Source organism: Crinia signifera, chromosome 5 (assembly GCF_055691185.1).
Source record: "Crinia signifera chromosome 5, ASM5569118v1, whole genome shotgun sequence".
Classification (NCBI taxonomy): domain Eukaryota; kingdom Metazoa; phylum Chordata; class Amphibia; order Anura; family Myobatrachidae; genus Crinia; species Crinia signifera.
In genome coordinates this window covers 96,278,498-96,295,805 of record NC_139221.1, presented here as the reverse complement: position 1 = coordinate 96,295,805, position 17,308 = coordinate 96,278,498, and the positions used below count along the sequence as shown (strand labels likewise).

General features: G+C 41.1%; 1 protein-coding gene across 2 annotated transcripts in view; it reads right to left on the bottom strand.

Annotated features, from left to right (window-relative positions):
* The window catches only part of DOK6 (docking protein 6), a 508,085-nt gene that overhangs the window by 200,454 nt on the left and 290,323 nt on the right, over positions 1–17,308 (bottom strand). For both annotated transcript variants that reach the window (XM_083187715.1, XM_083187716.1), the window contains exon 5: positions 7,310–7,499. In XM_083187715.1, coding sequence (XP_083043841.1) covers positions 7,310–7,499 — 190 coding nt within the window. The remainder of the gene's footprint in view (positions 1–7,309; positions 7,500–17,308) is intronic.

The window sequence follows — 17,308 nt, the reverse complement described above, 5'->3', positions numbered from 1 at the left end:
AACACCTAAAATTGCTTAAAAGTGAAATGGAAGGAATCTGAGCTGTAAACAATTGAATAGACATTACTTGTTTATATCTTTAAAGTTAAATAAAACATTACATTTTAATCTTGTTTAATGTGCAATAGACTTTTGTATTTGCTCATTTAATGCATTGTCTTTCACTATGTTTTTTTGCTTGTAAAAAGGTATAAAACATTCTATTTTCTTGTTTAGTATTTATTTCCTTACCAGAAACCATGGGCGAAATGTAATAGGTGGCGATTTTAGGTCATATTTAAAAATCGCACCTTTGAAAATCGCAATTTTTGCAAATGGTTCTCCAAGTCCCTACATGCTGTGCAGGCTTGCTGAGACTCATAGTTCCACAGCAATATATAATAGCTTTCTATTTTTTACACCATTTTATCAGCTTGATGCCCACCGCCCAGGGGCATCGAGTACATCCCCGGGTTTCAACATGGGCAGGTAAGTTGTGGAGGGGGTATCCCTTCTTTGGGGGGGGTCCCCACTTCCCCAGGACCCCTGCCTATGTTGACAGGTCAGAGGGATGAATGCTTTGGCCGGGGGTTGTTTATAAAAAATCTGTTGTGCTGTGGCATTACCCTGCTGGCTGGTTGGGCCCGGTGCTGATTCTTGAAATACGGGGGACCCCTAGTCATTTTGTCCCCCGTATTTTGGGAATCAGGACCGGCCCTTGAGCCTGATGATGGTTTTGTAAAATCGAAGGAACCCCAACTTGTTTGTCCCTGTGATTTTATGAAACCAGAACTGGCTCTTTGAGCCCGGGGCTGGTTATGCTCAGGAGGGGGGACCCTACTCCTTTTTTTTCCTGTTTTTTGGTATTTAACCCTTTTTTTGGGACAGAACCATGCACAGATCACAATAATCTGTGCATGGTTCTGTCAAATTCGCCAGTCAGAACCTGGTTTAATTTTTTGGTAACGTTTACCAAAAATCGCACCCTATTACATGTGCGAGTTAGATACTTTACAATAGGAAAACATATGAATGCGAATTGAAGTGTGACTAAAAATCGCCACTTCAAAATGTGCGATTCTGCGGCAAAAAGTATGAATTTTTAACACGAATCACACCCTATTACATGTGCGATTTTTGTAAAACATGCGATTTCAACCACTTTTTTACCAAAAATCGCACATGTCTAAAAAATAGACCCCTATTACATTTCGCCCCATGTCTCTATTTTCTATTTCAAGATTTCATTAATGTTTGCAATTTCAGCAATTAATGACCTGTGTCTTCAGAATAAACTAAAAAGAAAAGTTATTTTGCATTAGTCAGAGTAAAACATATAACTCTGGCTTATCCAGGCAAACACTGTATATACAGTATGCTATTGATCTCTCTAACCATTGAACAAGTTCTGTAAATGACGACTTTCAAATGTTAAAATTAGACGTGTGTAGATATTCATGTTTTTGTTTTTGCAAAACCAACCTCAAGTGATTTGATTAAATCATGTATATTGGACCTATTATTCTTCCTACAGTATTATTAACATTAATATCATTAATTTCATCTCACAGCTCACAATATTGCTTTCACCAAAATTGGACAAACACTGCAGCAAGCTGAGTGTGTGCAAATAGCAACATCCCATGTGAAATAGAATTCCTATCTTAGTAAATAGTGTGGAAGTCAGTCAAAGCATGCAATTGCTGGATTGACCTGATTGATTGATTCATGACTCTACAATTAAGAACAGAGAAGCTTTATAACTATAGAGAAAAGAAAAACAGAGATGTGGACTGAGCAAACCAGAAGACTATGTTTAATGCCCTATTAACTTGATGTGATTGAGCTGCCATTGTTTGTTAGACACTGCTGCCGCCGGTGAAGGTAATACACCCAACCAGTGGGCTGTAATTTAATCATTTAGTGTGAATATTACTGATTCCACATATCTGAAATCTGTACTGATTCCACATATCTGAAATCTGTAGTTACTGTATGTGGATAGTCAGTGTAATTGTCATTTCTAAGAATAACGTTTTACTCTAGGTCTGATTGTTGAGGTACTGGATAAACTGCTTCCACGCAATGGGCTAAATGTAATAGGGTTCGGGTTTGTAAAATGTTGCATTTAGTGCTAAACATGGAATATCATTTATTTTATTTATTTATTAACAGTTTCTTATATAGCGCACGCATATACCGCAGCGCTTTACAGAGAATATTTGAACATTCACATCATTCCCTGCCCCACTGGAGCTTACAATCTATATTCTCTACCACATTTACACACACATATTCACTCTTGAGTTAATATGTTGGGAGCCAATTAGCCTACCAGTATATTTTGGATTGTGGGAGAAAACCGGAGTACCCAGCGGAAACCCATGCAAGCATGGGGAGAATGTGCAAACTCCACACAGTTAGAACCATGATGGGAATCGAACCCATGACCTCAGCACTGTGAGGCAGTAGTCCATGTAATAGGATGCATGTGTCCTGCAATCCAAACACTCGCAATGGTAAAACTCATGTAACATAAGCAATGTAATAGAGTGTGAGCAAACTTGTACCTAAAACATTATCGAAAAAGTTACAAAAAAATAGGACAGCTTTTGCAGTGCTTAGAAAATGTCAAGAAAGAGTTAATAAAAAACATGTGGGGTCCCCCAAAAAAACATAATTAGACCAGGGCTCTTTGGACCTGGTTGAAATAATGCCAGGTTGATTTTGCAGCGTGATTGCTGCTTAAAAAAATTGGAAAACTCAAAACCAAAATCTCTCACTATCTGATTCTCACACCCTATTACATTTGTCTCTAATGCTGCTTTCACAGTGCAAAACCTGCTTAGATCCGGTATTTAAAACAGTTCTTAAAAGGGTCAGAGCAAGTAAAACCCCTTTCACGCCGCACGTAAATGCTGGGTCTCAAGCAGGTTTGCAGTGTGAAAGCAGGAGGCAGGGCCGGACTGGGACACGAAATCGGCCCTGGCATTTTGAGCAGACAGGCCCACACAAAGTAGGCGGGACCCTTGCGCGGCAAAGCCGTGCCCGAAAAGGGGATGTGGCCTCATGAAAAGGAGGTGTGGCATCACAAAAAGGAGGCATTACACATTATCGAACACACCGTTATGCCCATTACACATTGCCGCACACTGTATTGCCCATTACATATTATGACACACACCGTAATGCTCATTACACATTATGGCACCGACGGTGATGCCCATAACAGACTATGACACAATCCGTTATGCCCATTACACATTATGACACACACACCGTAACGCCCCTTTACAGAATATGACACAATCCTTTCAGTAACAGTAAAAGTAGTATGCCCCTCCCCCACACAAATAAAGAAGTGCAGCTCTTTTTCATATAGCATTGAAGAGACACTTTTTATGTTGAAACTTGTCAAATATATTGAACCACCACCCTACCCAGAATAGCAGGCGGAGTGCATCCTGATACAGATGGTTTTACCTGTGTGCCTGTGTGTGGGCCGGTAACTGCTCTCTCCAGTGGCTGGCTGGCTGTTCTCTACAGATCAGAGCACCAGGGGCCACAGCAGAAGGGCAGCAGGCTGGGTGGAAGGTGGAGAGCCAGGCAGGGAGAAAGGCGGAGGAGCTCTTGCTCAGTGATGGGGCGGGTCATGGAGCATGGCTCCATCCCGCCACTGCAGTGGGCTCATGATGGCCGGGTCATGATGGTGGGGGCGGCACCGCATCATGACGGGGGCGCCGTCGCTTCATCACGGGGGGGGGGGGCGGCGCGACAGCGCGCTCAGAGTCTGCACCGCTACTGCAGAAAGTTCTTACAACTTCTAAGTTGTAAGAACTTTCTGCACAAAATCGTCCCACAAGGCCATCAGCCCACAAGTGCCAGATGGCCAGTCCGGCCCTGGCAGGAGGAGAACAGGACACACAGTAGCTATGAGACAGAGCAGTGCATATTTAATAAGCGGGTCCCGCTCATTACATATGTACATATGTAATGAGCTGTCCATCTAATTACATATGCACATATTTAATAAGCGGGTCCCACTCATTACATATGCGCCTATATAATTAGTGGGTCCCGCTCATTAAATATTCACTGTGCTGGGTCCCGTTCATTATATATGCACAGAGTGGGACCAGCTCAGTGCTCACTGCTGCCTGAGTGCTAAATACCGGTTCAGAGCCATTCACACTGCATAAAAAAACACCTCTGAACCATGTAGGACTCTGCTTTTTACCCGTTTGCAAATACCGGTTATTTGTAACCGGTAAATGCAGACTGGTGCTTTCACACTGCAGCTCTAAAAGTTTTAAAAGGCTATAAGCAATATACCGGTTAAGAGCTGCAGTGTGAAAGGGGTATTAGTTTGATTTTTATAAAGAGGTCTGACCCATGTAAGAACTACACTTTGCCTGAGAAGAAGCTGAGACTTGGAAATACCTGAATCCGCTAAGTTAAGGTGTATTTATATTTGTACAAACCGAACCACTCATCTCTAATTAAAATTCCTAATAATTTAATGAATCCTTTTTCAAATCAATGCAATCAATAAAGATTCATATTTTGGAATGAACAGTACTCTATAAACATACATTTTAATTCTGAAAGTCTAAAATGGTATTCCATAAACAGTATATCTCTTCCAATTTTTAAATGTTTTAAAGCTTGTTGACAGCTTTTCTGTATTTGTTTTAAGCTACAGAAACATTTTATTCTGGCAAGGTAATATATTTATTATATTACATTCTAACACTTATCACTTTACACATGAAAAAAATGATTCACTGATTTCTAGAACAGCTGTCATGCGGGCGTTTTTCATGTTTCATGTGACAGCCTGACTGACAATGTGAGAGAACAAAACTTTCTTGGCAATAACCAGATCAGCTCTCTGTAATTTTGGGGAAGAAATGCCAGGGCTATTGGATCGGCCAATTTGGCTTCATCAACATCTGGATGACTTTTAAATAGGACATCTCCCTTACAAAGGGGTAAAGACAGTTGGATAAAGACAATATAAACTTTCACCCATGCAATTTGGTGCTTCCATTCACCTGAAAGGGTCCTGTATATTTGTAAGTGTTCTAAACATCAAACAAGTTGTGCTACCTTTTATAAGATGCATCATGTTCCTTTTAAAATAAACTAAACATAAGCAAATGATGTGTCCTCCTATTACTTGCCTTAATACGTCATGCACCATGGTGCAAGCGACACATGTTGAGCAGTGACTATTTCTTTAAATTTCCATCTTACTTTCAAAAATGGTGCTATGGCTCATCAAAATGATAATAAATGATTATGGCAAGACAATTACAACTCAGCATCACCCTGCTCAAAAATGCGTTTCTCCGCCTGTGATGCTGCTCTGCCTGTGATGCTACTAGGCTTTCTTGCCCCTTATTTATGGCATGTCGGTTCGCGTATCTCATACTACCGCACTTCTGGGTATGGTGTCCAAGCCTCGTTTTCAGTTTACTTGTATTTATAGATATCCACGGCCAACAAAAGGAAACAAAATGGCCGCGGATATCTATAAATACAAGTAAACTGAAAACGATGTTTGGACTCCATACCCGGAAGTGCGGTAGTATAAGACGCGCGAACCGGCATGCCATAAATAAGGGGCATGAAAGCCTAGTAGCTCAAACTGCGGAAGCCGCCGAGCAGCATCACAGGTGGAGAAATGCGTTTTTGACCTCCAATATACCAGCTCCTGTCAGGCACAATAGCGCCTTGGTCCATCACACAGTGGCAACACTAATCCAAAGATCATGTCCAGGTATTATCACTGGTAATGGAATGAAAGGACTCCCACTTGCGAACAAAATACTGGCTTGAGGAGATAATTTGCATCCATTCACAGCTGCAGGAGACCATTGATTATATGTGGGACTGGTAACTATCACGGATATCACACTGCTTGACTAAAAGGAACTGTTGCATTCAATTAATTATATCCAACTTGAGCCATCATTAAGCCTCACTAAATTCAGTATCATTGCCAGCAGCATATGTTGTCTGTCTTGTATGTATTTTATTGTTGATACGAAGTGCACTTCTATACTATGTATTAGTAATTTTAATAAATGTACTCAATTTTGTTAACTTTGAATGAATAATCATTTGTCCTGACAAGACTGCGCTTCTTAAAGTGACAGCGACCCTATATGGGCCAAAGTCACTTTTTTCCCCTTCTTGTTTTGTCTTATAAAAGGCTACACATCCTTTTTAAAAGTGGCAGCAGTCTTGCCCAGCAATAAAGCTACCTGTATTCATATACTGCAATAGTAGAATATCTCAGCACTCCTACGTGGCCTTAGGGTCACTCTCTTCCATTTTTTTATGGTGATTGAACTTACACAAACTGCCTCAGAGCACACCTAGCATAAGCCATGTGGAACTCTGACAATGACATTATACTGTATTTTTGAACACACAATATAATTTAATGATTGTTCCAGCCCGGTCCCCACACCCTCTTCTGATACAACCAACAGCCACTCCACAGTATACACTGACTTGTGTTTCACAGTGCTGCAGCTGCACACAGTGCCCCTTTAACACAGTGCTCCTAAAAAAATTTTTTTTTAAAAGTGCACCCAGTTCCCACACCCTCTCCCACCTGGTCTCCTGGATAAAATGGCACACCCCCACAATGGAAGAGCTTTATACCCCATCCAAACACCAACACCTGGAAGATGACAGTTTGGGTCATTCCAAGAACTCAGTTTGGTGGGAAGACCAGAGTAAGCACTAGGTTTGACTCAGAACCCATAATGTGAGTGTTTTTGGTTTCAAGGAAACCAGCACATCTTTGATAAATATATGATTCACAAATATCCAAAACAAAGTAGGGTGTAGGTCCTGGAATATTGCAATAAATGAAGAAATGCAAGTAAAGAAATCGAAGTGTGTTAAATACATATTATTGTTATTTTGCAATAAAGAAAAAAGTTATGATTTAACTTGCATAGTAATAGTACACACTAGTATGAAAAAATTTCTCTAACAATGTTTTACTTTATAGTACATCCCTATCGTTAGTACAGTAAATGCAAAATTGAGATGATGCTAAGGTTATATCATTCACCATCGGTTTTAGGAAATGCTGGTACACACTAGTATGAAAAAATGTCTCTAACAATGTTTTACTTTATAGTACATTCCTATCGTTAGTACAGTAAATGCAAAACTGAGATGATGCTAAGTTTATATCATTCACCATTGGTTTTAGGAAATGCTAATAGGAAATAAGCAGAGGCAAAAGGAATATGTAAAAAGACAAATATTTGTAGATTCACTTCAAATGAGCAACAGATGTTCTTACCTTCCAGATTCAAAAGTAAACCATGTTGAATCCCTGCCGTATCTTCTTAAAGAGCTTAGGGGCCACATGACCAACTTCACTTTTGCGTTATGAATATCCCATAGATAGATGTTTTCATGTGTTATCTGCATTGTGCATTCCCCATAGATATCTAAGTTTGGCGTTGGCATAAGATACACATTGAACCGCTCTAGATAAAGTTACAAAAAAGTGAAATTATATTTTACAATGTGTTGTTTTGTTGAATATAATGATAAGAACCACAATTCAATACTTGAAAACAATATATATTTTTCAAAAAAAGAACAAATAAATATATAGGAACATCACAAAACATTGTATTGCTGTCTTGAAATTAAAGGACAAAATACAGTAATCAGTAAACATCAATAAAAAAATCAGTTAAATTCTATACGAGCAATGGCCTAAAATTACAAATCTAAGCTCTCACTAAAACTTGCATTAGTGAAATGCTTATGCTCTTTGTCCCAGATTTATAATGTACTTAGGAGGATATGCAATCCTCCACCACTATTTCCAATGGGGGAAATAGCGGCGTGTGCCTATTCAGTGTTGTCTTTACCGACAGCATTGAAGAGGCATAACCGCAGAACGAGCCTGACTTTAAAAGCTGTCAGGCCCATTCTGCCAAGATGGCGATCACGCCGAATCTCGACAATCCATAGCCATTTGCGCGGACACGCCCCCTTTTTGCCAATGGGCAGACGGGACATTGAATCCCAGCTGCCGATTTGCTGTCAAGTCAAAAGCAAATGAGCCAGGATCACGGCTGTCGGGACGGACCGACAGTAGTGATCTGGGATTGCATATTCCCCTTAGATTTTATAAACTTACATTACATCAAAAGGAGCTGACCAAACAACCATCCTTTCACATTGGATTGAAACCCCAACTCCTATAGAATTTTTCATTCATTTCACACTAGTTAAAAGCCCTTCAAAATGTTGGCTTCTGCAATGTACTTTTACTTTGAGCTGTGATAGTTTTTAGCCCACAAACTCTCCACCCCACCCCTAGTCCCTATCTGCTCCTACTTGCAATCTCTGTCTTCACAGCCCTTTTTTATATTTGACAATACAGTGTAATGGTTTTCTGCATCTTGGACTTGTGTGCTTATTGAGTCTATACAATATTATTATTAAAACAAAGGGGGCTGATCGGGAATTATTCCCACTTTTACCTCACTGTGCCTGTCCTAGCATGCTATTACTAGCATTTTTTTCTAGTTATTAATAAAAGGCAAATAACTGGCATCATATATCTCCAGAAACTGCTATAGACACTGCTATATGAGCCCTAACCTATGCTATTGTTAGAAAATGCTTTAGAAGTTAGATTTTTCATCTATTGCAGGTTCCTGCAAGTAAATATTACTGATAGTAGCACTCTGAATAATCATACTCTCTCGGTCAGATCTATTTATCAAGCATCACATATATCACCTGCTCTAATGGAGGCCTCACAGAATACCATGATTTTTATTACCCTCTATGTGAATGGCAATGCAGTGTAGTTTCCCAAACTCCAAGAAGCTTATCTTTCATGAACTTGGCCCTTTAGGCCCCCATACATTAGTCCGACTTGTCCTAGGGACAAGTCGGACCTGATTTCCCCTGCAGATCCCCGGGAGAGGGAAGCACGATTAGGCACTTGATGTGCGAAGGTTTGCATATGATAAATTGCATGGATTTATCATATGCAGTCCCCGGGGAGCTGCAGGAGGAGGGAGCCGTGCAAGGGACGGCAGCGGGATGCCGGCTATTTGAGAGCCGAGCAGGGAGAGGCTACATAGGGACCCGGGCACGGCTCCCTGGCTGGGCTGCACATAAGATTTGCCCGTCCGACCTCCCGACCCCGATCCGATGTGCACGGGACAGCGCATCGGATCGGAGGGGATGTCTACAAGTGCGATTTGGGCCGATTTCACTGCCCGATTCATCCAAATCGGGTGAAATCGTTCCCATATCGCATAGTGTATGGGGGCCTTTACACCTAAAGCATTTGTACTGTTCTGATGCTATCATTTTAGCATTAATACTAATCGATTAGGATAAATTGTTTGTAAAATCTTGTAGTAGTGGCACCTCACTCTCCTTTATAATTTGTTTTTGTCTGTGGTGTTTTTTTCTTCCCTACTGTAATATAATGTATGATTTTCTTGTTGATGTATTATCTTGCATGATTTGTACTCTGATTCTAATCTGTCAATTGTCTTAAAACTTAATAAAAAGTAAATAAAAATAAAAAAAATCAACAGGCAACTATGTTTACTGATTAGCATTATCCCTGGCACTGGCATCAGTGAACAACTTTTATGTAAAGAGTTTTATATCCCTTGAGTAAATAGATTATAACTTATTCATTGTTCATCCCATATTATAATTGTTATTCTTTCTAAATCTATATTTCTTTGGAGATAAAACTATTTTCATGATAAAGATAAAGAAAAACACAACAAAACTAATTTCAAAACTTACTGGCCCATAGCATATACTATAATACTGTCAAGTTTTGGTGTTAACAAACATAATACTGTGTTTGAAAAGAGAAATTGGGCAGTACACCCTTTCGGCACCACAGTGAGAAGGAGAAGAAGGGGAAGAATTGTGCTACCCTTATAGGGAAGTACCATTCCTCTTCTCCGTATATGTCAGTGAGGGGTTAACCAAACGACCACTATATCAAACTGGCACCTGGGATGTCACGTTTCCTCAGGGTATTCCATCCGGTGTACATATGAGACATATTAAAAAGGAGGTGCATATAGTGCAATAATCCTTTTTTTAATAATATAAAAAATATATATACACATGACAATTAAAATGGGTGGTGATAGGAAAATTGAAGGAAATGACAGATTGTAATTACCAGATAAATATAAGAATTCCGTTTAGGGAGATTCTCATGTAATCACCTCCTGTTTGGTCCAGTCAGACACACCATAAAGTCATTAAAAGGTGTGTCTGACCGGTCCAAACAGGAGGTGATTGTCCTGGAACTTGTGTGTCTCTTCAATTTGTGCAACTAATATCAAAACTTGAGGCAAGGACAGTTCCTTCTACCCCACTGATTGCAAACCACCCTGGGGGGATGCAGAAATTGCTAGAGAAAGGAATAGTTCAAGGACTGATTCCAAACAGAACAAGAGCTATCCACCCAGAGTCATGCTTTATATGAGAATCTCCCTAAACGGAACTCTCATATTTATCTGGTAATTACAAACCGTAATTTCCTTAAACTTTCCTATCACCACCCATTTTAATTGTCATGTATATATGTGTTTTATATTATTAAAAAATAATTATTGCACTACAGTATATGCACCTCCTTTTTCATATTTCTCATATGTACACTGGACGGAATACCCTGAGGAAAACGTGACATCCCAGGTGCCAGTTTGATATAGAGGTCGTTTGGTTAACCCCTCACTGACATATACGGAGAAGAGGAATGGTACTTCCCTAGAAGGGACGCACAATTCTTACCCTTCTTCTCCTTCTCACTTGTGGTGCCGAAAGGGTGTACCTCCCAATTTCTCTTTTCAGTACTAATCTATACAGGCGTGAGGATACCTTGAGGGAGGCACTCCATTGGCAGCCTAGTGTGCACTGGGAGGGTTTTACACTATTGTTTGATATAATATTGTGTTTGGTTTATTTGATACCAAAAGCACTACTAATGGCCCACTGTGAAAATTATTTTCACATAGAAACTGTATATGCCCCTGTCCAGTCACTTCCTTTTTTATTGTCTAGACATGATACTATGGAGATCATGAGGATATTATGCTCTTGCATTTGAAATTTGTAAGAGGGCAAGGATTGGTCTTGCCAAGCACCAACAGAGAAGGTCAAATTATGGTATTCATTTACTAAATATTATTGCCTATAGTTATGCTGCCCATCTTTTCTATTTGAGAGATTAGCTTCATAACAAAACATAAAGCAGTGCAACACTGGAGACTTGGGAGGTGATTCTTATTTGATCGATCCCCGCGCGTTCACATGGGGCAGTGATGTTTAGCTTCTGCGCATGCACATAAGCATTTATGCTCTTGTGCACACGCTGGGTGTGAGTGGGCATGATGAATTGCTTATTTGATATCCTGTTCACGTTTAGCAATATGGGGTGGCAGCCACAGACTGGCAGCAACAGGCTGCGCCCATGGGAACGCCCCCCAGCGTTTCATGGGCGTTCCCATGAAAACACTGGCAGTTCCCATGGTAATTCGGTGATGACGCAGGTGCCGGGGGTGGGCAGCTTACGTCACTGGATGTCAGTTGCCTGTACTCTTCCCATACAAGGTAGCCACAAATATAAGACACCAGAGAGATTTGCGTGCACCTAAAAAATCATTCGATGGTCGGCGACCATCAAATGATTTCCTCCCCGCACGCAAGCTGCAAATGGATGTTTATGCTAAACATCCATTCACACACATTCGGGGGAACTCGGCGTGCGAAGGTGGGGCGGCATTCATGTGGGTGCCATTTAATTTCACAGTTTTGAATGTGAACTAGAATGACCTCCTTGCTTTCTTGAATAGCACTAATTTAACCTCTTTCTTGCACCTACATGATAGCAAGATACCTACTGTATATTAGTTCTAGCAAACACATTTTTAATGTCTGCCTATGTAGCACATCTTGCACCATAAACGCTCTTTTAAACCAATATGTTTCTCTATGTCTTCCTTTTATACACAATCCAAATTGCAAGCTATCCCTTTAGTTTATGGGACATGACTTGTGTCAAACAACTTATCAATGGTGTGATGGGTAAGCCACTCTTGTTTGCACAGGTGGTGGAGCAATATCCATTGCTTAGACCTTTTCATTTATACTTCATACAGGCAAACACAATGTGGCTGGTCTCTCCACGGTGCTCTCACTGCAAAACTGTAATAATAAATTACAGTAGATGACTTACTAATGAGGAAGTACCCTTCCTAAAGAGCAATCTTGATTCATTATTCGGTACTCTTTACCTAAAAGGGCGCCCACGATTTTGATCGCATGCGATGCGACCGACGCGATGCCCGCGATTTCCCATAGGGAACAATGTTAAATGTCCCAATTGACCCGATTTTCCTGTTCAATGTCCCAATTGACTCGATTTTCCATAGGAAACAATGTTAAATGGCCCACAGAGGCCAAATAGGCACCCTGAAGTGTGAAATGGCCCCGACAATTGTTAATGCCACCCCACGATCAACGTCAACCCGAAGCATGGCGAGCCCAGCGAGCCCGCGAGGGGCGGCGGTACGCATCCTACGACCTTTTCATACCCCCACTGTCAATTGAGACATTGAACAGGAAAATCGGGTGAATTGGGACATTTAACATTGTTCCCTATGGGAAATCGCGGGCAAAAAAATTGCATGCGATGCGATGCCCGCGATGCCCGCGATGGGCGCCCTTCTAGGTAAGGAGTACCCATTATTCTTTTTTTCAAACTTCATTACAACACAATACTCCTAGGACTTGGAGAGACCCAGTCCTGTCTTAACTTCAAAGAAGTTGCTGGGAACATTAGAGACATCTATTAAATTAATCCCTGCAGTGTCCTATGTAGAATAATTTTTGAACATATTTCACAGGACATGTCGGTCACCTCATAGTAGTTACCTTATGGGAATTTATATATTGATTTTTTAACAGTTTCTTATATAGCGCACCATAATCCGTTGCACTTTTGATGGAAGATCATTCGTACCCAAGGTGTGGCTCTCAAAGGGATAGTAATAAAAAGATTATGGACTCAGTGTCATATAAATTCTGAATGGGTAATACATGGAATTTTGCCTGAAGGCAGTCAAATAGCACATAAGGTAGGGAAATTGCAGCTGTAGCTAAAAATATATATATTCTTCTAGATATAGCATGTGTCCCCTCCATTTTCCTTCTTTTTAGAAAAACTTTTATTTACTTACTTATATTTTTAGAATGGAGTGGCGGCTTTTGTAAAGAAGGAGAGGTTTGCTGTACTCTTTTTTTTGAAAACTGGGAGTTACATACTGTATATACCCTGTCCAACCCTCTCAAAGAACAAATCTGGAAGATGCCTTAGGACACTAGGCTTACTATTTTGTTTATACTGTTGTTGGATGAATGTTCTTAATTTGAGTTAGTATACTGTATATTGTACTCACATTGAAAGTACTTACTTGATTTTCTATTTGTAACCGTCATGTTTCAACAACAACAAAAAATTTAGGAAAATAGAATTTGTATATATACATTGTACAGCTATGCGTACTGTATGTACTGATGGCTGCCTAGGCGCTGTGCAGCTCGGTGGGTATGTGCTCCCTATGTGATAACTGTACTTAATGTTACCTTCCTGGCTGTTGGCAGCGACCAGTGGCGCCGCTGATGGCTGCCTAGGCGCTGTGCAGCTCGGAGGGTATGTGCTCCCTATGTGATAACTGTACTTAATGTTACCTTCCTGGCTGTTGCAGCGACCAGTGGCGCCGCTGATGGCTGCCTAGGCGCTGTGCAGCTCGGCGGGTATGTGTTCCCCACATGTAATGTCTTAATGTAATGTATGTAATGCCTTCACCCCCCCACCTTCATCCCTGCTTGATGCTGCACTGTAAATCCACAAAAAATTCCTAGTGTGCGCAAGCATACATGGCCAATAAAGTTGATTCTGATTCTGATTCTGATTCTGATTCTGATTATAATGAAAGACCAATACTGTTTATTTACAACTGGCCAATACTACAGTATATTAAGTTTCCATCTAACAAACATTGCCATTTTTTTCGACTTGGATTCAATATGGTGGAAAAATCCGGTACTTGTGAGTTATCTGGGCGTCCGATTTTGGTACTAGATCGTATGCGATATCGCATGCGATTTGCGATTTGCATGCGATTTAGCATGTGATTTGCATAAGATTTGCTATTCATTTCATTACCCCACTATCCCCAAAGTGTGTCTATCAACGTGAACCCGAAGCGTGGCGAGCGCAGCGAGCCCGCGAGGGGCGGCGGTACGCGTCCTCCGACCTTTTCATGCCCTACTATCCACTAGGGCGTGGAGTGAGAATAGAATAGTGTGGCGAGCGCAGCGAGCCACCGAGCCCGAAGCGTGGCGAGCGCAGCGAGCCCCGCGAGGGGACGCAGACACCTGTGAAGCCCGCAAGGGCACGCGGATACCTGTGAAGGTGTCCGCGTCCCCTCGCGGGGCTCGCTGCGCTCGCCACGCTTCGGGCTCGGTGGCTCGCTGCGCTCGCCACACTATTCTATTCTCACTCCACGCCCTAGTGGATAGTAGGGCATGAAAAGGTCGGAGGACGCGTACCGCCGCCCCTCGCGGGCTCGCTGCGCTCGCCACGCTTCGGGTTCACGTTGATAGACACACTTTGGGGATAGTGGGGTAATGAAATGAATAGCAAATCTTATGCGATATCGCATGCAAATCGCAAGTACCCAAAATCGGGAGCCCGGATAACTCACAAGTACCAAAAATCCATTAGTATGGAATGCTATTGGAGATGTAATCTTTTTTTATTGAGAAATTATTTTTTAATTGATATTTTTGATAAGGTTGGCAGTATTGAATAAGCACATAAGCAATATTTCTTTAGCCTAATACTTAATTGTGTTTCAAAACCTGGAACATAATGATAATAAAACAGATACTGAAGGAAGCGGCTTGTGAGAATTATTAGAGTAATCAATAAGAAGAGCTTGAAAAATGTGATTGTTAAATTGCTTCAGGCTTGTCACTGGTTACATTATTCATTCAGTTGACAGGATTGTTCCAAGTGCATAACAAACTACAAACATTATCACATTAAACATTCAACAAGTTTCTGTATTGAACATATAGAAGCATCTAAATCAATAATACTATGATGCAAACATTTTTTTATGTGGAAAAATAGTACAATGTGTCAATCTGAAAAGTATATATAAATGTTCAATGTTTTAAGGCCCCTAAGGCACTGTAGGAGTTTCTTCTTACATACAGTTCAGCTCATTAAATAGAGTAGCCTCCTGCCAAGTAGCCGCCATTATTTACCCACACTGGATCTCCCCGGATTATTTATAGCACCAACCTCTGCTAATATGCACACTGACTTTACAGTCTATCAGAGATTAACTCATTTTTGTTGTCCACAAGTAGATATTTAATAGTGTTATTGTATTTATATTATAAACTGACTACTGAGTGATATAGGGGGGTATGCAATCGGCTGACGATCCCTGCCGACAGCCGTGATCCTGTCCCGTTTCGGTCAGCCCGACAGCTGAACGACAGGCGAGATTCAATATCCCGCCTGCCCATCTACGCAAAGGGGGCATGGCCGCAAAAAAGGTTGTGGATGGGCATCGCGACAGACCATGGCCGTTATCGGCAGAACAGGCCCGACAGATTCTAAAGTCGGACCCGTTCTGCCGTAATCCCGCTTCAATGCTGTCGCTAAAGATAGCATTGAATAGGGAGCTGCCGCTATTTTCCTGTCGGAAATAGCGGTGGCACATTGAATAACCCCCCATAATTTCATCCTATGCTACACATAATTAAGAATATCAAAGTATACTAACTAGTGGTACCAGGGTATGGGTCATAAGGTTAACACTAGGAAGGTAGACATACATTAGGTTGACCACTAAAGGTCAACAGGGCTTAGTTCAACACATGAAATAGGTCAACATAGCTAAGGTCAACAGGGTTGGAAGGTCGACACAAGCATTAGGCCGACAATGGGAAGTTTCTTCTTAAGTCTTAGTCATCCTTTCCCTGTTCCTGGCTGCTGATATCAAGTAGTCTTGTTGCTAATACCCTGACCATGCTTTCATCTTAAGTCCTCTCAGAGCTACAGGTAAGTGCCTGCATATTTTGAATATATTATACATGGCTTGTCTGAAACTAATATACCTTATTATTGCTACTTCATTAGTAGTTACTGCTTTGAATAGTGTTCATTTCCTTTGCTGGATACTACCTGTGCCTTGCATAAAACAATATACATTATTAGTGCTGAGAGGAATTGTGTTCATTTCCCTGGTTGTGGAAACTACCTATGGCTTAGCCACATTGGCTTCTTATGCTTTGGAAATATTCTGATTACTTTTTGTGTTAATATCTTTTGTAGTATCTTATTATTATTATTATTATTATTATTATTATTCAAAGTATTATTCCTCTGTCAAACTGGAATAATTCTGCCTTACAGATGTAGCCACACTTATCTGTCCTACCTTTTGTGGTTGGCAAAGACGAGGCATGGCGAAGCGTTGCACAACCTGGCTAGTGTGGCATATGGCGTTGGTAGGGAGTGTAATGCTTATGTTCATCCACCAGATGTTGCTTTTGAATATTACAAATGTGCATGCGTGAGGTCTCCAATGAAATACAGTACAGTAATATAGACCAAGAACTACTTTACCATTTTGTTAATAGAGTAATCAATTATTCTCATCCCGCCACCATGTTGTACAGTAACTACAGTATGCCATGTAATCACTTATTCAGCCTCAGGGACTGCATGGAATGCATATTGAGTTGAGCTCCATAAGAGTGGGCTAAGCTCAGCAAACATTTCCCCACCAAGTCACTGGGGCTGAATGAGCGACTATGTAGAAAATTACTGTGCAACATGGTGGCATGCCAAGACTATCGGCCATGAGAGAGCCCACCACCACCCAGCAACATTTACATTAAATACACTTTTTTGGATAAAATAATTTTGTGTACATTGTGGCAAACCTGAAGTGTATCCCTGGGAGCCGTTGGGATTTATCAGCCGCCTAATGTTCCTGTATCAGGTGTGAATGAGATTACAAGATTGCGGTACCGTACAGTCATGAAACCTAATTTCGGCAGAAGTGAAGCTAACAAAAGCCGTTCCCACAGTACTCTTATTCCAGCACATGGTCAATCCCCCCCCCCAACATTGCTGATTTCAATCCCCACGCATCCTGGTAGCTCACAGCAAACAAGCTCTGCACCTCCCCATTCAACA